Here is a 23,546-nt window from a genome sequence, read left to right as displayed (position 1 = left end):
GACTCTGCCTTCAGGAGCTAATTCTCTGGTCCTGGAAGTAAGTTGGGTCATTAGTCATCACAGTGGGCCTAGGAAGTAATTGCTAATACGGGCATCAGGAGAAGGCGAGACTTTCATCCAGGCAGACTGAGGAGGCCTCCTTGACAGGGGTGGTGGCAGTCAGCATTAGACTTGGGGGATGGCTAGCATCTGGCCATTGAAATCTGGTAAAAGAGTCTCTCCAGGGAGCAGAGAGATCAGCAGAAGGAAACCCCACACAGTAAAAAACCTCCTTGTGGGGAGAGGTATTCACAAACATGGTTATAATGGGGTTCTGCCCCTGGTTGAACCTCAAGAATTCCCACCTAGCAAGAAGCCAGGGTAGTATTCTTTCAGGGAAACTCATTCTTTCCTACTTCAGGCAATCCCTCAAAACCCTTAATATTGTAAAGCCTCTCTACCTAATTCAGAAAGAGAAGGGGGCTGCCCGGGTGGCTCAGTCCGTTAAGCGTCTGCCTTTAGCTCAGGTCATGATCCCAGGGTCTTGGGATGGAGTCCCGTGTCGGGCTCTCTGCTCCGCGGGTAACCTGCTTCTCCCCTTCCCACTGCCTGCCACTTCCTCTGCTTGTGCACTCGCGTTCTCTCTGTGTCAAATAAATAAATAAAATCTTCTAAAAAAGAGATTTCATATCCTAAGTACTTACTCCAGTTCTCCAAATGATTTTCAGTACAATGTCAGGGGGCGCCCAAGAGTCAGTTTGCTCCAGCAATACCATGTATAGTCCCATCATCTCAGCGGGGTACAGCTACTACAGTGGAACAATAGAGGGAGCAGAAAAGAAGAGCTTTTGACTTTCTGTTACCCTTTCCAGCTCACCCACACCCAAATGCTTGTCAGTTTCAGACTTGAACATTGTGGGGAACATGCTGCTTTCAGAACAAATATAATATCCTACTGCTCACCCACTCCTTTTCCACCTAGCAAATGTCATTATGATCTGCAGGATCACGAGCACTTACAAACATTACTGTATTATCCTTAATTTTAAAATAATAATAGCTAACATTTATCAAGAGTAACCAGGAAATTGTAGCTCCGGAAGGATGAGTAACCTGCCCAAAGGCACATTCACTCATTCAGTAGATGCTCGATAAATGTGTCAAATGAACAAAGCAAAAGAAACCAAAGGAGAAAAACAGATAAGTTGGACTTCAAATTTCAAAAAGGTTTTGTGAGTGAAAGGACATTATTAAGAAAGCAAAAAGCCCACAGAATGGGAGGGAAATATTTGCAAATCATTTATCTGATAAGGGTCTGGTGTCCAGAATATATAGAGAACTCCTGCAACTCAAGAACAAAAAGATAATCCAGTTTAAAAGTGAGCAAAGAATTTGAATAGCCATTTCCCCAGAAAAGATACACAATGGCTGAAAACACAAGAAACAAGCCTCACCGTCGTTAGTCATTGAGGAAAATACAAACCAAAACCACAGTGAGATACCACTTTGCCCCCACTAGGATGGCAGAATTTAAAAAAACAACAGCAACAACAAAATGGAAACTAGGTCTTGGTGAGAATGTAGAGAAATTGGAACCCGCAGTACATTGCTGAGAGAAATGTAAGTTGGTACAACTATTTTGGAAGAACTCTTGGCAGTACCTGAAAAAGTTAAGCCTAGAATTACATGGCCTTGCAATCCTACTCCTAGGTATATACCCAAGAGGACTGAGGATTAAAAACAGGTATTTAAGCAAAAATGTGTTCATACATATTTATAGCCTCATTATTCATAAGAGCCAAAGTGTAGAAACACCCAAATATCCATCATGTGATGAACAAAATATGGTACCGCAGTGCAGTGGAATATAGTTGGGCTGTAGGACTGCTGATTGCCCCATGAGCTGGACCATGTCACTCCGAGGCTCCTCACTCTCTTCCCTGTCCTTCGAATGTGGGTTCTGCTTTCCTTTCCCACTCCCCCCAGAGGCTGCCCCAAGGACGTGGCCTTGAGTTGGTGATGTGGCGTTGAGAACACCTGCAGGTGTATACATGACCAAGCACTGTTGGGGCTTCTTTATAAACTTCAGAGATTTGGAGGGCAGGTGCAGGGATCCAGTCATATAGCTGCCGCCCAAGACAACACTCAGTGTCAGCTCCCTTTGCTGTTACGAAAACTGCCACCTGCCCACCTGGAGGGGCCCGCCACTTTCTCAGGTCTCTTCCTGCCCTCCGTTTGCAGCGGCCAGTTTCAGATCACACCCAGGAAGCTCCCAGGAGGGTTACAAATCCATCTACATGCTGCAACGGGTTCAACATCTAAAACATTATTCTAAGTGAAAGAAGCCCGACGTGGATGGCCCCATATTGTATGATTCCGTTTAAATGGAATGTCCAAGAAGACAAGTCCACTGAGACAAGAAAGCATTGTTTGCTAGGGTAAGGGAGGAACTGGAGACCATTGCTGACAGGTGCAGGCTTTCTTCTTGGGGTGACGGCCATGTTCGGGACTTAGATAGTGGGGACAGTTGCACCACATTGTGAATATACTAAACTGAATTGTACACTTTGAAATGGTGAATTTTACATTACATGAATTTTTTTAAAAGATTTTTTATTTTTTATTTGACACTCAAGAGAGTACAAACGGGGAGCGGCAGGCAGAGGGAGAGGGAGAAGCAAGCTCCCTGCTCAGCAGGGAGCCCAATGTGGGCCTCGATCCCAGGATCCCGGGATCATGACCTGAGCCGAAGGCAGACGCTTAACCATCTGAGCCACCCAGGCGCCTCCACATTGCATGAATTTTATCTCGATTTTTTTTCATGCCGAAAACAGCAACAAAACAAAAACAAAGATCTATGCCCTCATAGAATTTATATATAGAAGCTGACAGAACTAAGTCTTGCACGCAGGTCTCTAACTCCAGAGTGCATGCTCTTAATATGTCAGAAATCTGAATTTGGTTGAGCCTGGATTTGAGCCTGAACATCCCTATTTTTAAGACTCTCTCTATATCACTCTGAGCTAGCTCTTTGACCTGAACTGTTGAGATGGATTTGCGGCTAATTAGTACTTACACTAATTAACCCCTGTCCCTTTAAGTTTCTTAACTACCACAGGACACACATAGAGAAAATTTTCTAGGAGAAAATGTCACCCTGGCTAGCTGGAAATCAGCACCTGAAGCTTGGAAGTAAGCTTTCAAGAGGGGTTGGCGGTTGATGTGTTAAGAAATCACTTCATTTTTCTTAATTTGTTTTATACTTTGATTTGTTTTAAAGAACCATACTCTCTGTGATACTACAAGGGCATCCTAACTTTTGAAGGTAATATTATGCTCCCGGAGCATTTCAGCCTTTGGCCAAATGGCCCCTCTTTCTAAGCCGAGCAGAATACGTGGTTGGGGTAGCAGGGAGATCCTGCTGTCTTTCTTTGAAATTAAATTAAAAGCAGAGAGAACATAGTACCCTTTCCCATCATTGTTTGGATGGAATAAGAGGGGAAGTACATAGCAACTTTCTCAGGTTAGAGAAGACTGTGCCTCCCTCTGAGGAGGGTGTATGTGTTCTCCCTGATGGACGGGTGACTGTGTTCACACTCATGAGCCTGCACTCTGCAGCTGTGGATGTGTCACAGCCTGTCAGGATAAACATGGGGGTCCTTCTGCCTATCAGTTGGCAACTTACATTTTTTCTGGCACTCTGGGTCATTAAAATATGGTCGTATTTCTTTCAAGCTGCTTATTTAAAAAGCAAAGTCAATGCAGCTGTGTCTCTAAGGTGAGAGGAATAATGAGGCTCATTTTGCTGGCCTGTGGCCATCGTGTATTGAACTGCTTCTCTGTGCCTGCCATTTTAAGAACATTATCGAAGTGCTCACAAGAACTCTCCACGGTACATGGGATCATCTCCGCTTCCTGCCTAAGGACACGGAGGCGCAGGGATTCGGAGATTATGCTCTTACTCAGCAGGAGAGCCAGGATTTGGACCCAGCTCAGCCTGATGTGTTTACCTGTGCTCCAGAGCTAGGAATGCTTACACTCAAATCCCAGCTCTGTCCTGAATGACTGGATGACCCCAGTTAAACGACTGGACCTCGCTGGGCCTCAGTTACCTTGTCTGGTACAGGTTAATAATAATTATTTTGTTGGCTTCTAATGGAGACTTAAGAAAATATTTAGTTGTGCATAATAGCGAGTGACTGGCACAGAATAGTTACGTGCCAGTTGTCATTATTATTATTACTGTTAATCATCATCTATTTTCCAAAGATCTCATTATATTTCAGTAATGTACAGAGAAAGCGGCAAGTGGGTGTCAGAGAGGTAATGTTGCCTTCCGCGGGGAAGGCTCCCACGTTCAGGTTGAGTGGCAGGTAATCAGAACTGACATTTGTGCTTCCCTTTCCAGTTACAGAACACTTTATCTGTAGTAGTTCATCTGCCTCTCCTGGAAGCCAGAAAACATCCACCTTTGGGGATGATCATGCTCATTTTCAGACAGGGTCAGTAGCCTGCCCAGGGTTGTACGTATGGTGAGATTGAGAGCCAAAACGTAATATGCTTTTGACTCCGAAGTTCATGCATTTCTAGTGAACCAGAGGCAGTGCACTGGAGGGAGGAGACAGGGAACAGAGAGGCAAGCCTGCTGCCCTCAGTGAAAGGTTGTGGCAGGTGATATGTGACCGTGACTCTGAGTCCCACCCAGCTCGTGGCTGAGACTAAACTGCTCAAGGAGGGGACAGTTGGGCACAGACGGGAGGGGTCACCAGACTGACTGTGCAGTCGACAGCACGTCGGCCTTTGCTTAACTGATGACTGTTACTAATGTCAAGACGGTTTTGTTCTCCCTGCATCCAGTCCCCTCTGCCTCCTATTCCTGTTTCTCACCAAAACCCAGAAGTGAGCCCTAGCATAACTTTCTGAGAGGGGCTCAGCTCAATCTTCTCCTTCTAGACGAAATGTTTTTTTTCTATAATTTTGTTTTGTCTGATGTCTGAATATATGATATGTTTTAGAAAATGAAGTTAACAAAAAAGAAAACCCATAATCGCACTCAGAAGATTACTGGATTTATGTATATGATTTACTTGTAAAAATTGAGTTATATTGTATATTAAAATGATATCTCATTCTATTAATTTTTCTTAGTCTGTGTTTGTAATGTTCTAGAGAACTCAAACGTAGGAAAACAGACTTGTTGGGGTCTTTCTTCAGCTTTTGAATCGGTAGGAATTTGTCCCCCTTCCAGCTTGCTTTCACCTGCTGATAAATAACTTGTCATTTTTATCAGTGCCTTCATTGTCCTTAAGATGTGTGTGTTTTATACCATTCCTGTGTGCTATTCAACTCTGAGTTCGCTTACTCAGTTTGCCCAGGAGAACTTCCTGCCATGATGGAAACGGTGATATTCTGTACAGTCTAACACGGCACCCACTGACCACATGGAGCTGCTGTGGCTAGTGAGACTTCAGGAACTGAATTTTACATTAATTTAATTTTAATTAAATTAGCTGCTAGTGGCTACCCCCTTGGAAAACACAAATCTAAAGCATTGTCATTTAAGCTCACCTTTAAAAAAAAAAAAAGATTAAATTTCCTTCATGTTGAAAGTGAAACTGAAACACAAACCTATCTGCGGCGAATCTCTATCCCTCGGGGAAGGACAAGACTCCTTCTTATGTGATAAACCCAGCAGTCCAGGGAAGGGAGCTAACACGTGCTGAGCATGTCCTAACGACTCAGTACCTTGCAGAGCGAGTTCATCCGTGTTATCTGTGTTACCTGCCCCACAGAATACAGTTAACTCGAGGAGAAGTGACTCACCAGAGAACCACTGCTAGTAAATCCTCCAGCACGGATTCTAAGCCAGAAGCCTCTGACCCTAAAGCCCTTTTTCTGTTGTAAGGAGTCCTGATAGCATCCACCTTACACTGATGTGTTCTACCTTCAGACCCTTTCTCCAGAAATTATTTTAGTACCCGAGATTAGAAGTGGTTTTGCTGTGATTGACTTTGTAGCCATATTTCTGCCTCCTCCACAGACACCTTCCCGCATGTGGATGAGGCTGGTTGAGGTTAATGTTCATGAATGGCCTACTCTGGACAGAGCACGACCCGCTGCTCGAGGGCTGGCATTAGGCCTGGGCACAAGCCTGTGCTAGAAAATGCCATCCCCTGGATTGGCAGGCCAGGGCAAACTGCTGTGGGAGGCAGCAACGAACGGAGCTACAGTAGAAGCATAGTGGGGAAGGGCATTTCAGCAAGAGGGAAGAGCAGAAGCAAAGGCCAGGGAGAACTGGGGGGATAAAAAAGTAGCATGGCGCGAGCCCACATTTTTTCAAAGAAGATGGTAGGAGATAAAACCAGAAAGCTGTTCAGGGTCCAGAACGTAAGTTGTATTCAGTTCCGTACTGAGAAGTTTAACCTTCATCCCAATGGGCAGTGGTGAACAGCTGAATGTTAGAAGAGTTTAAATGTAGCTCTCAAGTTAAATGGTTAACCAGAAAGCCCTCCTTTCTCCCATTCCTCTGGTGAAAGACTTTCTGATTTTAGTAAGGGTTCTCAGCTGAAGTTGTCAACCTTAAAACATTCTCAAACATGTGGGGGATTTCAGTATTCACTCTTGGAGGGCCAGTTCTGATAAGGATGTATTGTCCACATCGATTGTCCATGTTAAGCTAATTATATATGTAGATGTGAATCCTAAGATGTGCCCTAAAACTTCTTGATATTGCTGCATCCTTGTCATTCACTGACATCTGCCTGGTGCTGGACCCACTGCGATCCTGAGATGAGACAGTCCTCATCCTCAAGGACCTCATTCTTTTGTGGGGAAGCAGCAGTAGATGTGGGGCAGGGTTAGAGAAGCCTCCAAGAGGATAGAGAACATTACAAACACTGAGACAAGTGGGACTCCTGGGTGGAGGGGTCAGACAGAAAATCTCTTTGCTTGGTCATCACAAGCAGGGGTGTCCAAATCAGAGCCTGGCCCCAAATCCCAGTTTTGCCACTTACTAGTCATGTGAGCAAGTGATGTACTCACCCTGTGCTTCAGTTTATCCTCTGAAAAGGAGATTGAAGTGCTTGGGAACTCATTCGGGTTGTTGTTGGAGGTGAATGAAATAACACATAAAATGCAAGCATGCTTAGCTTGTTCTACATGCTCGGCTCTTGTCAGTACTGATTCTTAGGGTGAAATGGCGCGATCTGGCTGTGCACACAGCAGGATACCATCGATCCGACTTCCTGTGTTTCAAGCATGCTCCCCAGGGGTCTTTGGGGAACTGAAAGATGGCTTTCCTGCAGCCTTTGTTTCTAGAAAAGTCTCCTCTCTCCTTAGAGCATCTGATTCATCCTCATGATATTCCACCAGTTATGGTGTGTGTCTCTCTCGTTCAAATTCAAATACGGCACAACCAGGAGGACTGTTTCTATGAATAGACGGGTATGCACATGAAATCGCTGTGTTGGGACCGCAGCTGTAATTTGCACTGTCTACGTGAGAGCTGCTAGCACGTGTCAGATGGTGCCCGTAATCTGTTGGTGCATCTTTATAAAATACTGAAATTCGTTTGTAAGTGTTTTGTGTAGCTATGTGGGTAGAGAGTAAATATATTAGTATTTTCAGATTTTATAGGTGACTAGGGTTCATTTCTTTTTTATGCTTCTGGTGAATCTCTGATGTTCTCCATCATAGTTTTTTTCAAGATGGCTTGAAAACGGCTGATAAATTGAAACAGTACATCGAAAAACTGGCTGCTGATTTATATAATGTAAGTATTTTATAAAATGCATGCATTTTAAGTTGCTTTTATAGATAAATATCAGTAAATTTGAAATCTGGATTAGAAGAGCTTTAAAGAAAAGCAGGGGTATGTGATCTGTCAGTATAAACCTAGTGCAGGGAAGCATTCAGTTTAACTCAGAAGGCCTTGATGGTCAAATATCCTTGTACCGTCCTTGTACCAAAGATGTTCTTAACACCGGAGCTACAATTCCAGGACCCTAGGTTTGCCATTCTGGCTTTGAAGAAGTACATTTTTGGGACATAGGAGGAATGAGGGTGTGTAACCATCAGTTCTAGATGGCTGTCCATTCGGGGTCCAATAGCATCACCTGTGAGTGCCCTGCAGTCGGCACTTGTAGAAAGAATGTTTGACCCCGAAGGACAAAACTTGATTGTCTCAGGGTAGGCAGGTTTATGATTTTTTGTTTGTTTGTTTTTGTCAGATATCTAGATTTTGCTTATATAACTTTAAAAAACACAGAGCTGTATATTTTTTCCGATTGTCTTTTTTTTTTAAGATTTTATTTGAGAAAGAGAAAGAGTGCGCTAGTGGGGGCAGGGGTGGGGGGGGCAGAGGCAGAGGGAGAAGGAGGCTCCCGCTGAACAGGGAGCCTGACACAGGGCTCGATCCCAGGACCCTGGGATCATGACCTGAGCTGAAGGCAGACACTTAATCTGACTGAGCCACCCAGGTGACCACCGCCCCCCCACTGCCGTTGTCTTTTAATAGTTAACATGATTCAGGTTGTAATAAGTTCCAGCTGATTAAAAAAAGCAGCACCAGTGCCAAACCCTCGGGTGCCACTCTGTAAACATTCATATATACCTTAGCCCATTGGGTTCTGGTCTTTTTTCACATTTTCTTCTGGCCCATTTAACCACATTATGGGATTCCTGCTACCGCCCTTTGAAAAACCAGAAGCAAGTGACCCAGTGTTATTTCTAAACTCTTTAAAATGGTACTTCAGAGCTAATTGTCTTGCCTAGATGTATTATTTAATAAGGCCTGTTGCATTAAGACACTAATTTCAAAACTCACTGGTACTTTCATAAGATGAGAAAATTCTGCCTTTCATATAAGAAAATGAGACCATGTAAAAGACTTTAATAAATCAACTATATAATTGAATTGTTTGATGACTGGTATATTTGGGTGAATTAAACTCTGCTCATGTATAAAAGATATATGATGAAAGTCCTGTTTTTCCATCACAGATAAAACAGACCCAGGATGAAGAAAAGAAACAGCTAACCGCACTCCGAGACTTAATAAAATCCTCTCTTCAACTTGATCAGAAAGAAGTAGGTGATCTCTATGTTTCCAGCAGGGCTACCAGTAAAAGTGAGGCGGCCTGGGATGGTTTTTGTGTTTCCTGATCTGCAAAATAGGCGTGCCACCAGCTTCCTGCCACCGTGGTTGTGGGGACAAACAAGATAGAAGCTACAAGTGTATACCTATTGCATCGCCCCATGTAGCGACTGTCCTTTACTTCCCTTGCCGTCCTTGTCCCAAAGATGTTCTTAACACCGGAGCTACAATTCCAGGACCCTAGGTTTGCCATTCCGGCTTTGAAGACCTGCACTTCCAAAGTGCTGTGTCCTCTCAGGGTAGAGTGCACACCCATGTCCTCTTTAGGTCATGTCTGTCTTTCTGGGCAGCCAGAGGGGCGTTGATAAAGAATCCTCTAGAATCATCTAGTAGAGAGCAGGCCAGCCGTACAAACCAGCAGTCACACCCTGAGCGGTATTGGTGCCATGAGAGATCTGCTGGGAAGGGGCACGCCTGCAGAGGGGGGACGCTGCGAGGACTCTGAGATGGAAGCTGTCTGAAATAGCCGTTGCCCCCCACAGTTTGGGGGCACAAAGGGCAGAAGATTGAGAGATGGGGTTTCTGAGGTGGAAACTCAGGCCTAGTGATAGATGACCTTGAACACACACAGCGGGGTATGGACTTCATGCCAAGGGTAGACTAAACAGTGAGCTCTATTTGTTAGTAGGGGAGGGTTAAAATTTGCCTGTTTGTATTAGGAAGTTATCATGCATTGAATTTCAGTGCAGTATCTCAATGCAGTATTTAATAATAACCACATAAAATAGGGCATTTTTTTATATTGTCATTTCCTCATGATACCACCTCACAGTGGCAAACTGTACATTCCTACAATTTCTGAAGGGGTTCATGAGTCCAAAACAAAAACAAGGCAACCCTCCTCAAACGTGGAAGCCCTGCACCAGCAACCCTCACCCTTAAAAGCAACCCGGAAGGTTCTCTTTACTGAGTGAAGATAGCCCTCTGTGTTTTCATCGAGTGGGAGAAGTCTACAGCCCTTTCACCTTGGGCACCTGCGGACTGGAAGTAGGCACCTGTGTTTGGAGGCCTCTTTTGAAGGTGCTTATTACTGGCATACAAATCCTAGGAGAGGTGGTCCCCTTGAATGATTCCTCTGTGTAAGAGCAATAGAAAGACTCAAATGGAGGGTAAGCAGTAGATTGCTGTTTAGGCAGAAAATTGCGAGGTTTTGTACTTAACCGAAATGTACTTAACCACTTCCTACCTTTGCTTTGTCATACAGTAATACCTCCTTCCTGTATATGGAAGCTTTCTGCCGGGGGGGGGGGGGGGGGGGGGGGGAAGTGTTGCAGTCCCTTTTTGTTTTGCAAAAGGGGACTAAACTAAAAAGACTAAATGTAATCTGCTCCCAGTAGCTAAAGAACAAAGTTGCATATAAGCCAAAGGAGTACATACACAATAAAATGCACATGATTTGATTTAAAGCCACCCCAAATTAATGATGCATGTTCATTAGCACCATGTCCAGAGTATTTTACAAGTAAAATTGATCTTTCACAGCACGCTTATGCAATTCTCATGCTGTTTATCATCTCTCATTGCAAAATAAGGTTAGTAGGTAATGATTTCTAATGACTCAAATAAGAAAGGAGACTGTCCACCATAGAGTTCTTACCACAGCACTACTATTCGAGAAGAGTGTAAACTAACCTGATAAGTGACCTGAGAAATTAAAAGCACCCATCAAATTATTTAACCTCTTCACCTCCACCAGGTTCTAACTTGACTTTTAAAGGAAGCTCCAAGAATTTGAGCTGTCAGTAGGATCCCCAGATTTTTGGTGGACTTGTTTTTTCTTGTCAGAATTCTTCCTTGCTTTCTCGCAGATGTTCTACGAAATTAATTATCTTAAGCTTTTATAATAGCCTAATGTCCCAAGAGAACTGTTTGCTACATAACTATATTTAGGGTTGAAAATATTTTAAATAATGATACCCATAAATCTTTCCCCAAATTCCAGCGTTTTGTTTGAGTCTCTCTCAATTTCCCATCATAGTGTGGTTTGCAAGGTGTTTGACAGATTCTGTGTTTTGCTCATCTCTCTCTCTGTAGTATCTGACACACTGTCTGGCACCCAAAAGCTACTCAATAAGTAGATGAAAAAGAAGAAATCCTTTGCCCACACCATGTATCCCTTACATGAGAGATTTGAAGCTTCTGTCGTAGAGGTTAGTTTTAGGTTGGATACCACAAATATTTTATAATCCTGTAAATCAATGAGTAATTGCGTGCCGTTTAAAAAGATTTAAGATTTTACTCCTTAATAATGCATTTTATATGTTAATACAGTTTTCTAAGAAGAAAGAAGGTAATTTGTCCATACTGCTAATAGAGAATAAGGAATTCTAAAAAAATGACACCATAGTTTCATTCTTTAGTTTACATTCTTGGCTCACATTATGGAATTTCTCCAAGGTTTTATTTTAAGTTCATTGTATAAGTTCAGTTTTATATTTTTTGCCTGAATGAATTTCTCACTTGCATTTCTCTTTCCTGAATACATGTTTAATTTTTATTATGCTATCAAAGGATTCAGAACCTGTTTCATTCCTTCCATCGTGTTTTGTTCATTATCATGAGTGTTAATTCTCCATGATTTATTTTCTCAAAAAAGAAAACCCTCTTTTTGTTTGTCTAGAGTTCCTGCAAAGCAAGCTGAATGGCCATCATTTCTCAAAGTGCAGAAATAATTGTTTCTAGGACTACTTTAAAGCCATAGAACTCATCAGTAGTTAATGTAGGGCTGTCAGTGCTGTATTTCTGAAACGTGCTGCTTTCTTCCTGCTCAGCTTAATGGAGTAGGCTTCTGAGGTCAGAGCCTGGAGATCAGCCACTTTATTCACCTTTAAAAGCATATTTGCCTGATGGAAAACAAGGTCCACTCAGGTTGTTATTCAGAATTTAAAGTTTATGTGGGCTAGTAATAAATACGTGTAAGGAATGTGTTAGAGGCATATTTACAGAATGTAATATTTTTCATAAGTTATTAACATCAAAATCCTTGCATTACAAAAGATAAAAGTACTCTTATTTTTAAAACTTGGGTTTTATTTGAAGGATTAGCAAACAGGCTGTTAGAACTGCATGGTTCTAAAGCATTCAGACCAACCTAGGGATTACATGGGCAGACAAAGAGCAGTTTCGTTCAATGGAAGGCATTCCAAGGAACAGTTATGCTTTTAATAAAATTTTTATCCAGGGAGATTTCAGATTTTGTTTTTAATGTTCTGGGGAGGTATAGAAATGGTAGCGATCCCTGACTCCAGATCCAGAGTTGAGTGGTTTTCATGTGATGTCATCGGGAGGACGCAGAAAGCTCCATGGATTTCATTTATCCCGGCCCCTTGTTTCGTCCCATGCCTCAGCTCTCCACCACCCGACCTTATTTTCCATCCTGATTGTTCTGTATTAGCGTTGTGGACACATTGCTGCCTCCTTCAAGAAAACCATGTGTGTCACTGCTCTTGTTGGGGGCTGTCATGGCAGCGTGGGTGGTGGAGGGCTGCCTTCCTTGCCCATCTGATCCGTAGTACGGTCCTGCAGTCATAGCTCTGTCCAGAAAGCCTGAAAGCATCCATGAGGGAGGACTTGGGATTCAAGTTACTATGAGTGCAAGGCTGTGGGCCCTGATTAAAAGTAAATACGTAGAAGTATTTCTAAAGAGACGCCTAAACCCCAGTACACTCCTGCCCCTCCCCAGGTGATTGAAATGGTGCCATTAGCAGTTTCAGCTGGAGGGAGTCTGGCCAGTTACAGACAAATGACTCAGATTAAGGAAATGACTAGTCTAAGCTCTTCAGGGTGAGCCTCCTTGCCTGGTAGAGCAAGCATTCAGCACTCTGTTACCTTCACCAGGGAGCAGAAGGATGCGTGGTCAGTGTGTGAGCACCCACCTCAGGGACAGGGGCCATGCCCCGCTGTGTCCTCAGTGCCTTCCCAGTACCTACCATTTGGGTGTTCAGGACATGGTTTTGAACACAGAACTCATCACATTCGTGGAGTAACCTCACAAAGATGTGCCATCCTAGAGCTCTTCCTTCGGCTATTATTAACATTCATTTGCTACTGTCTGGTCCAGAAGGATCCCGAATGCCACAGGGAGGCCATCCTGACCTTAAAGGGATCTCATACATAGGCCATCAGTATATAACTAGTGGCTAAGTTCACTTCTGGTTCTTAATCATCACGTTGCAGGTGTCGCTTCTGAACTGGATGTTTTTGTTATGTTCTCTTTGCTTGGGAAACTAAAAAATAATCCTACAATTTTTGGTTCTTTTTAGATTTTCTAAAGTAATTTGGGTTTCACTGAGGTGTTGATTCCCTAAACACACACTTTGAAGATTGTCACCCATTTTTATCTTGATGAAATGTGTACCTCATGCAGGTTTTCTTCTGGTTTCATTTAAATAACCTGAATAAAACTTGACAAATATAAAGATGTTTTATTGTCCCATCCCCCGAAGTTTATGTGATTCCGAAGGTGGCGTGTGTTCTGGCTTTAATTATCCTTACTGTGGTGTTTTCTCTGTGTTATAAAAAGTGCTTAAATCATGCGTGATGACTCAATGAAATTAACTATGTTTTCAAATGTTCTGCCTTTTTTCTCTGTTGCTTTTGCCCTTCCTGATCGAAGTCTAGGAGAGTAAGTCAACACTTTCTGTGAGAATGTATTGTCCTACTTCTGTGTCTAAACCCCATGTCCTCATTCTACAGTTCACTGTTGTTGGTCTATTTCGTACATTTTCAAAGTGTAATGGCTGTATCTGATCATGCAGTCTTTAGAAACGATGGGGAAGTATTAGCAGAGTGCCTCCAGCTGGTTTGCATCTGTCTTGTTCTTTGGGTCCTGGTCACCCTTTTACCACATCATACACTTCTCACTGCCAGAGAAGCATCGCTTTTAATTAAAAGCATGTTTAACAGCTTATTTTATGGAGCCCCTGTTGGTTATAAACCAAGAATTTCTAACAGCTCCCAGTACCTCGCTCACAAGGTACACTTTTTATTGTGGGTATTTTAGCAAAATACGTGGAGGGAGAAAAGGTGGACCTAAGGGAAGAGCTCAAAGTGCATTGCATGCACTTTGTTTGTGAGCCACTTGGAGTTTGCTGCCTTCCCTGTGCCACCCGTGCAGCCTGGTTCAGTCCCACGCCGCTCTGTCACCAGTGAGTTGTTGGGAGCGGAGCTGGGGTTCCAAACTAGAAACAGGAGTTCTTGGACTTGCCTGTGGCTCTGGTGGTTGTTTCCCTGCCCAGTTCCTCCGAAATACAGGCAAGGACCTGAGGGCTCCTAGAGTTCCGTAATTCTCTTCACCCCAGACCCGTGGACAGAGGCTCGGTGGCAGAATAGAGGCAGGGACTCGAGACGTACGTCCAGCATCGGTCTGATCGGTGGCTTCTCCTTTCTAGGACTCCCAGAGCCGGCAAGGAGGGTACAGCATGCACCAGCTTCAGGGCAATAAGGAGTACGGCAGCGAGAAGAAGGGCTACCTGCTGAAGAAGAGCGACGGGTACGCGCGAGGCCGGCCTGCTGTCCCTGCGGTCAGCACTTCCGGGGGGCTAGCGGCCTCGCGACCTGGCCCACACCTCCGGGTTTCCCAGTGCGCTAGCTTCCGACCTTGAGCCCCCTGGTTTCCCTCAGCTGCTTTAACCTGCTCTCTTTCCAGGAAGCAGTCGCCGCCCTGTGGTCCCTAAATGGCCCCGAGGACCTGTGGCCTGCCGTTTGGGGAAGGCAGGTGCCGAGTGGGACGTGAAGCGAGCAGGTGGCTTGCGAACTTGATGCTCGCCCACCTCTCTGCTTCGATTCATCCGCCCTTTTCTCTGCTGGGGTGCCCACTTGGCCGCCCAAACCCAGCCTTGGGAGTCTGCCCCGACTCCTCTCCTTCCTCTTATATCACAGCCACTGTCATGACAAGCTCTTCATTTCCAACAGGATATGATGCCTTTCTTGACGTTTCTGCTACCCTGCCCTGGAAGGAGCCACTGCTCCTCAGAATATCTGAGCAACCTCTCTCTGTCCCTCTCCTCCGTTGCATCTCCACACAGCGCCCAGAGTAGCCTTGAAGAAACATAAAGCACGTCAGGTCGTTCCCATGCTTGAAGTGCACACCGGGTCTCAGCCCTGCCCCTTGTCCAGCCTCGTCCTCCCATGGCCCTGCCACACCAGTCTCTTTCTGTTGCTCCACCAGTGATTCTGCTTCACAATAAGTACATAAGGAGAATCTTAGTTACTCGCCTTACTAATTGTCCTTCTCCTTGAAAGAAAGCTTCTTGTTTTCTGATTGCTTGTGGATGTGCACTCCTTGACTTTAAGACATAGACTTTTTTTATTTCTTTGTTAAAATTGCAACTTCTGTAAATTATAGTCCTAAGTTTCTGATCACTATCAGTTTTGCTTATTCTACTCATGCATCCAGTGGATGTCTTTTGGGAGTTCTAGTGTAGGTCAAGCACTGTTAGAGACACTGGGGTATATAACATTGAACAAGAAAGATAAGGAAGTCCTTAGCCTCATAGGGCTTACGTTCTGAGTCGGGAGACAGACAATAAAGAAGGGACTATGTGGGAGATCAGATGGTAACAAGTGCTATGGAGGAAGATAGAGCAGGGCAGGGGACTCGGGGCCTGTAGGGGTGGTCTTTGCAGTCATGCACGGTGGTCAGGGAAGACTTCAGTGAGGAGATGTTTGAGCAAAGACTTGCAGGAAGTGAGGAGATCACCTACAGAGATCTGCAGAGATGGCCAGGAACGTGCTTCCCTTTGTGATACAGGAGTTAAGCATAGCTAGGACTGAGTGAGGAGCCATAGGAGACAAGGTGAGAGGGGGCAGGACACCAAGCCAGGAGGGCTTTGGAAGCCACTGAGTGGAGATGGGAGTCATTGGAGGGTTTTAAGCAGAGAAATGCCGTAATAGGACTCATTTGAAAGGCTCTCTGGCTGCCGGGCTGAGAATGGCTGTGTAGGACGTAAGACTAGAAGTGGGAGACCAGGTCAGAGGTGAACAGGGATCAAGGAAACAGCTGCAGAGGGGGAAGAACGGGTCAGAGTCAGGATAATGCTGGTAGGGCCACCAGGATTTGTAGATATGGGCATAAGGAAAGAAAAGCATCCCAGCACAGAGCACAGCACCTGGCTCTTTGTAGAAAGTCAGTGAATGTTGACCATTAAGTCCTGCAAAAAATAAAAGAAGAAAAGACACACCAGTTACCCCAATCACAGTTTTAAACTGGGCTCTTCTTAACAGACACAGTGACCAGATTGTAGCCCCAATGGCGTGGTATCTAGTGGACATAAATTATTAATCCTGTAGTTTTAACACTACTCGCCTAAAGGTACAAGGATTTTCTTGACATTAGAATTGACTGTTTCTAAGTGAAGTGGTTAATACCTAACTGTTGAAGAAAAGTCAGCTGAGTTTTTGGGTAGGTACTGTTTTGTTCAAACCCTAAAATGTTCAGGGAAAGCATCACCTTGTGAGCACATGTTGTGTGCCTGCCAGACGCCGCCAGGTACCTCTCATCACCTTCTGTAGATGAGGCAACTCATCCAGAGAGATTAAGTGATTTGACTAAGATCCTACAGCCAGTAAGTAAGAAAGCCCAAATTCTAACCTGGGTCTTATGACTTAAAGCCGGGGTGTCTCCCCTTTATATTCCAAAGGGGCATCGCTGCTGTTGGTTGCCCTTGGAGGATACAAGGTATCGGCTGGCATACATTCACACACCTGACTCCGTTCTTCTGGTCTGTTCTTCATGCACTCATTCCACACACATTTATTGATCTATTATTAGTGTTTCAGGCAATCTGCTGGATGCTGGAAGGTAAAAGGTCTGTGAGACGTGGGCCTCACCCTCACCTTGCATACAGTCTGTTGGGAAGAGATAAGGAAAGCACTGTTGCAAAGGAGGCTGGAAGTCCAGTGGGCGAGCCTCCCATAATTGCACGGGCTCCAGAGGGTGACTAATGATAACCCAGGCAGGCCTGTCATTGCTGTCCGTGGAAGAGGAAAGAACTGAAATGCTTGTACGTGAAGACAACCTCACTTGCTAATCATGACTACTGATGTGTCATATGATTTTCTCCTAAGGATCAGTTGCTTTAGTAGTTTCTGACCCTAGTTCTGAAATACTCTTTGTCACTTAAAGGACAAGCATTAAAACTACAGGATTAATAATTTATGTCCACAATTTGGAAACCACTTCAGATTTTTTGTAAGTAATTTAAAAGCTTTATGACCCAAAGGCATTCATCGAGAGGCAAAGGAGTAATTATTTTACATATATGTTCTCAAAATAGTCCTAGAGGATGGGCATCATTCTCTTCGTGACGCAGATTAGGCAAGCAAGCTTCCAAGAGGTCAGTACCATGAACAAAGTCCCGTGGCTAGTGGGCGCTGGTGTCGGGATTGAAGCCCGAGGAATCGGCCATCAGAGCTGGTACTTGTCTAGTTACACCAGGCCGCCTTCTGATAGTTCCTTTTCTGGAATTCTGAGGTCCAAGCATGGTGTAAGTGCTGTTCTCTCTGGCACTGTCTGAACAGGTGGTAAAAGTCCTTGCTATGTCCATTCAGGAGCTTTTCAGGCAAGCATCCTTAGAGCTCTCAGTACAGAGAGGGTAAAGTACAGGCGTCCTGGCTGTTTCATAGAAATCTCGGGAATAAAAGCTCTCAGAGTGTTCACAGAGATAGGGCTGTACTTGGGATTGACTTGATTTTGCTCCCGTTTGTTTGGTCACCTGGGGGCACCACATGAGCCATTTCTATTCGCCAAAAGCTTAATGCTTTTGTGTTAACTTTCCTTGGCTTTATTACTAATACAAAAGAATACAGTTTTGTGTTTGGTTTTGTGTTTCCTTAATACACACGTGAAAAAAACTAATGACCAAAAAAAAAAAAAAAAACCCAACTGATGACTAATGATTTTACTAAATAAAATGAATAAACTGAGTCGGGACAGTATCCTGAAGGTTGACTGATTGGTGGCTATTTTGAAACATGTTGTTAGAGAAAGATGACACTGGTTTGGGCTTTAGTGTGTACAGGGGGTGCCTCGCCTGTCTCAGCAGGCTTTTATGAGGCTAAGATGGGCTGCAAAACTCCTACAGCATTGGTTACATTAGCCAGATGCAGGTATGATCATGGGACAGGTGTCCTCTCTTGTCAGCCATTTCCCAGTCAGTGATGTAGCTGTAATTTGAGGGCGCTTTATCAGTCGGTAGTTCTGTGTTACCTCCTGAAGATACCAGCATTTTGAGCATGGCGTGTTCAATTGACTTTTGCTCAGATGGTATCAGATTCTGATTTCCCACTGTGAACTGTGCTGCTAGTAGTTACATACACAAGGAGACAACATTATCTGTGCTCAGAGTTGGTTTTAAATTCGTATTGTGGCAGGTTTCTTACAGGACTCATTTAAGAGGGGAAAGGAAACACACAACGATATTATTTTAAATGCCCAGGAGAAGCCAGAGCCCCCTCCTCTGATGTTGTCTGTTTCCATGACACCTGGGGGCCCCAGGAAGCCTTCTCCTAGGCCAGAGAATCACTGTTCCCTATACGTGTGTTTCTCCATCAAAATGCTCTTAACTAGTACATTTGTACCTGCCCACACAAGTGCGAATCCACCACACACAGGCTCACCTGTGCCTGGAGCATCACCAGAAAACTTCCAAGTTGAAATGAGTTCTCTTTGGCTTTTTCCGAGAAGTGCCAGCCTTCCGCAAGGAGAGGTGTACAAGTCACCAAACATGTTGAGCCGTGACCCTGAGCCCCCTTCTGTATATCCTGAGGCAGCCGTACCCTCACCCTCCTCGCCTGGCAGACATCCTGAGTTACTTTCTTAATTTCTTTAGATTGAATTTTTTTTTTATTTTTTTATTGTTACGTTAATCACCATATATTACATCATTAGATTTAATTTTAATTACAGGAGCAAAAGATTAATACAGCCTTCTTGTAGAAGAGTCACAGATATGGTTAAAAACTCTTTAGCACCACCCCTGCCACAGGTCTGGGCCTCCTTCCCAGAGCAGGGTACTTTTGTCAGGGTACCGTGCTTCTTTCCAGATCTTCTTCTGTATGTGTGTACGTATATTTATATCCCCATAGAAAATTTAGAGCGCCATTTTATACGTGATATACTTTGAGTATTTTTTAACATTACTAGATCTTACCTGAATTATTTTAAAACAGCTTGCTTTTTTCAATCAGCAGTGTGCTTTAGAAGGGTATGTCAGCACATACATAGTTACTTGATTCTTTACTTGATTCTTTTAAACTCCTACAGAATACGCCATGGCATGAATGTAACTGATGCATGTATTCATTCTCCTGCTTTTAGATTTCTGTTGTTTCCCACTTCACTGTCAAGAACAGTGCTATAATGAGCATCCTTGTATATGCCTGCTAGTCTGAACTACCTTCCACCTGGGGTAATAAAATGTTCTGGGTTTTGTGGGTTTTTTTGGTTTGGGGTTGTTTTGTTGTTACTGTTTTATAATGATTGTCATACAAAACACGATATGATTGCACGTCACAGAGTGAACCAGCTACTGCATCAGGTTGTGTTTGATTTTGCTCTTCAGGCTCCGGAAAGTGTGGCAGAGGAGGAAGTGTGCCGTCAAGAACGGGATTCTGACCATCTCACACGCCACGGTGAGTGTGTCTGCTCATTTACCATGGTGCACCTGTTAGGCCCTTGGGCCCCGTGGACTAAAAAGCAAAAACATGATGTAACCAGCACTGAAATTTCCCCCAGGTATGCGTACTGTGTGGATTTGGGTCAGAAAGTGTGGGATATCCCTTTACAGAAGGAGTTGGTCTCCTCTTGTCTTGTGGTGTCCGTCTCGTTCTCTTGCCCCTCCAGAACGTCTCATGTTTGTTCTCTCAAACCAAATCAGGAATTCTTTTATCTCATAATCTTGTCTTTTTGGAAGAACTGTCGGTGGTTCTGAAAAACCTAGTTTTCTGATTGTAAAGATGACAGAATGTTCTTTGCATGAAATAATAATTAGGAAGTAATATGTGTACAACATGTTCTGTGTTTTTTGTTTGTTACTATTTAAATTACTCAGAAAATCCATCATGATGTTAAAAAACGAAAGTGTATATAAGTAAAACAGTGAGATAATAAAATTGCCTCAATTATGACTCCCCTTTCTTTAGGAATAAAGGCAATTCAATAGAAAGCAAAAAATAAGTTACTGAAGTTACAGAAAATAACACTTATGTTCTGTTTTCTCTTCAGATTATTGTCAGTTACATATGCACATATATCTTGCATACTCAGAGTTGCTATTGACAGTCTAGCTAGAATTTTTATGTTTTGAATCACCCATTTTCAACTAAAAGTCGTGTATTGGCAGAATTAATATACTGTCAGAAAAGGTTCAGTCTTGGTGGTAGTCAAGGAATGCACCATAAAATACGTAATTACTATTTTGCCCTTTTAACACTAGCAAGAAATTACTTTTTATTCTTAAAGATGCAAAGATTAGAATGGAAAATGTATCAGGCGGGACTGGAAACAGCTTAGTGTACCAAGAGTCTCCACAAAGGGGCATGCAGTTAAACCCAGCAATCCCCACTTGGAGAGAAGCTTGGGTAAATTTCAGTATCCTGTGCCAAGTGATGTCTTTGAGCTTATGATAAGCAGTTAATTACTAACGGGATGGTAAAAACGAAGGATGAGCATTTATTACATTGGCAGGTTTTCATGATTCACAGTTGAGATTAGATTTCCCTCTGTTGAGCAAGAAGTACCACTTAATAAGCACTTTTTCCTGCCAGGCACTTCATAAAATTTATTTCACTTAATCCCTTCTATAACCCATGTGGTAATCTGACCTTCGTTTTGCAGATGAAGAAACTAAAGTACAGAGAAGCCCAATGACTTGGCTAGTAGTGGGCAGAGTTGGAAATTCAGACTTGGGGGCGCCTGGGTGGCTCAGTTGGAAATTCAAACTTGGGTTTGACCTTACTCCATAGGCCCCTTCCATTCTGCCTCTCTTCCTGCAGAACCCCATCATCCTACTAGACCAGATGGTCTCCAGGGGCATTTACCAGGTTCTGTTGATCTTTCTTTCTTTGTGGTCCCCCCCCCCCCACAGACGTTGACACAGTGATGGTAGTCAGTACACACCTGTGGCCAAGACCTTCCTGCTGGAAGATTCTATGCATGTTAACAATTATTGGCCTTTATGGAACTTGAGCAATTACATTATCTCTGTCCCTTGTACCCTGCAAAACTCTCGGGGTGATTCCTCAGAGGTCCTCAGCTTCCCTCGGCCCGACTGAGATTTTTATAACTCTCATGCCAGTTGTGACAAGCCACCCATCTGATACTGGAAATCCTGCAGGCGGACTTAGATCAGTTAGTAATTATCTCTGAGGCTGTCTTAACAATTACTCATTTATTTAGCAACATTTCATGAAGCTTCCACTCCAGGTGCTGGACTAGGCATCCCAGATATGTGGAAAATGAGATAACTTTTGCCTGCTCATATTTAATTCCATGCACAGTTACCTTATGAAACCGTTCTGACAATCACAAGAATGTTAGTTACCACTAAGTGAGCTCTTACTGTGCTTTCTGTGTATTACCATATATAATTGTTGCCACAACCCACCGGATAGATGCTGTTACTGAGAGAGGTGGTGTGCCCACGTCACACCTGGTGAATGCTGGGATTTCAGTCTTAAAGCTTCCGTGAGTGCTTAATGATCAGTGTTTGCTTGCCAAGCAGGACGTACTCTGCTCCTTACGTTGGTGATTAAAATACTTGGGGAGCTGTATGGGGCGCCTGGGTGGCTCAGTTGGTTAAGCGACTGCCTTCGGCTCAGGTCATGATCCTGGAGTCCTGGGATCGAGTCCCACATCGGGCTCCCTGCTCAGCAGGGAGTCTGCTTCTCCCTCTGACCCTCTTCCCTCTCGTGCTCTCTATCTCTCATTCTCTCTCTCTCAAATAAATAAATAAAATCTTAAAAAAAAAAAATGGGGAGCTGTATCAGAAGAATTCCAGTCACATGATCCAAGATCAGAAACTCTGACGGGAATAGTTAGCATTTATTGAGCATTCTCCATGAGTGGGCCATTCATGGTTCTGAGCACATTACCACAACCCACTTTATGTAGCTTCTATTGCTCCTACTTGATAGACAATGGAACAGTCTCTATTTCTAGGCCTGTGTTTCTCTTTGTGAGAGTGAAGAGTCCCACCATCTGACTTTTCAAAGGCATTCTCACCATCATCACTACCACCATCACCACCTTCATCACCACCACTACCATCACCACCACCACCACTATCACCACCATCACCACCACCACCATCACCATCACCACCATCACCATCATCACCACCATCACCACCACCAGCACCACCACTACCATCACCATCATAACCACCACACCGCTACCACCATCATCATCACCACCACCACCACTACCATCACCACCACCATCACCACCACCACCATCACCACTGTCACCACTGTCACCACCACCATCACCACCATCACCACCACCATCATCGTCATCACCACCACCACCGTTGTGGCCACGACCATCACCATCACTACCACTGTCACCATCAACACCACCATCACTACCACTGTCCTCACCACCACCATCATCACCATCATGGTGGCTAACACTGTTGAATGGTCACCATGTGACAGGCATTCACCAGCACCTCCCCAGCTTACTGTTCTAGGAAGAAATGCATTTCTCTGCATGCCTGCAAGGTAGACAGCCAGCCCTACAAGAGTTCATCTGCAAATTCATTGCTTTACATGTGTCTGTTGAAAGACCTATATTTTTTTTATTTACTATTCAAAGTAATACATCACTATGGAGATCAGATTCAGTGAGAATCTCTGAATTCGCTATTGGGGTAGTGGCTTCCATTTATGGGCCATCTAGTGTGTTCTGAGCAAGGTATAAAATGTTTTAATTTCAAAATACCAATTCTAAGAAAGCTCTGGCAAACATTTCAACCAGCCTCAAAGTTTCAGGATAAAGTTGTTTATATCAGAGCACCTGGGTGGCTCAGTCAGTTAAGCGTCTGCCTTCGGCTCAGGTCATGATCCCAGGACCGGTCCTGGGATCGAGCCCCGCATCAGGCTCCCTGCTCAGCAGGAAGCCTGCTTCTCCCTCTCCCTCTGTCTGCTGCTCCCCCTGCTTGTGCTCTTTCTCTCTCTTTGTCAAATAAATAAATAAAATCTTAAAAAAAAAAAAAGGTAGTTTATTCAAGCCCCTAAACTATCATAAATAAATTTCTATAGAATTGTTTGCTTGCCCTTTTTACCTTCAGCATTGTAGTATATAATGAAAATAATAAATTATCAAAGAATATATAAGAATTATAGTTGGAGTATTACTTGTAATAATGCTGAAAAATTAATGTCAAAAATAGAAGTTTTGTTTTTCAAAAAC

General features: G+C 43.8%; 1 protein-coding gene across 5 annotated transcripts in view; it reads left to right on the top strand.

The window, feature by feature from the left end:
- The window catches only part of ASAP1 (ArfGAP with SH3 domain, ankyrin repeat and PH domain 1), a 344,245-nt gene that overhangs the window by 253,727 nt on the left and 66,972 nt on the right, over positions 1 to 23,546 (top strand). For 3 of the 5 annotated variants that reach the window (XM_027597676.2, XM_027597667.2, XM_027597684.2), the window contains 4 exons: positions 7,675 to 7,750; positions 8,980 to 9,066; positions 14,524 to 14,624; positions 19,696 to 19,765. In XM_027597676.2, the coding sequence (XP_027453477.1) occupies positions 7,675 to 7,750; positions 8,980 to 9,066; positions 14,524 to 14,624; positions 19,696 to 19,765 (334 nt within the window). Of the gene's footprint in view, positions 1 to 7,674; positions 7,751 to 8,979; positions 9,067 to 13,748; positions 13,758 to 14,523; positions 14,625 to 19,695; positions 19,766 to 23,546 lie in introns of all 5 variants that reach the window. The other 2 variants (XM_027597647.2, XM_027597658.2) reach the window with 1 other exon arrangement.

Source organism: Zalophus californianus, chromosome 4 (genome assembly GCF_009762305.2).
Source record: "Zalophus californianus isolate mZalCal1 chromosome 4, mZalCal1.pri.v2, whole genome shotgun sequence".
Classification (NCBI taxonomy): Eukaryota; Metazoa; Chordata; class Mammalia; order Carnivora; family Otariidae; genus Zalophus; species Zalophus californianus.
This window is presented reverse-complemented; position numbering and strand designations above follow the sequence as displayed.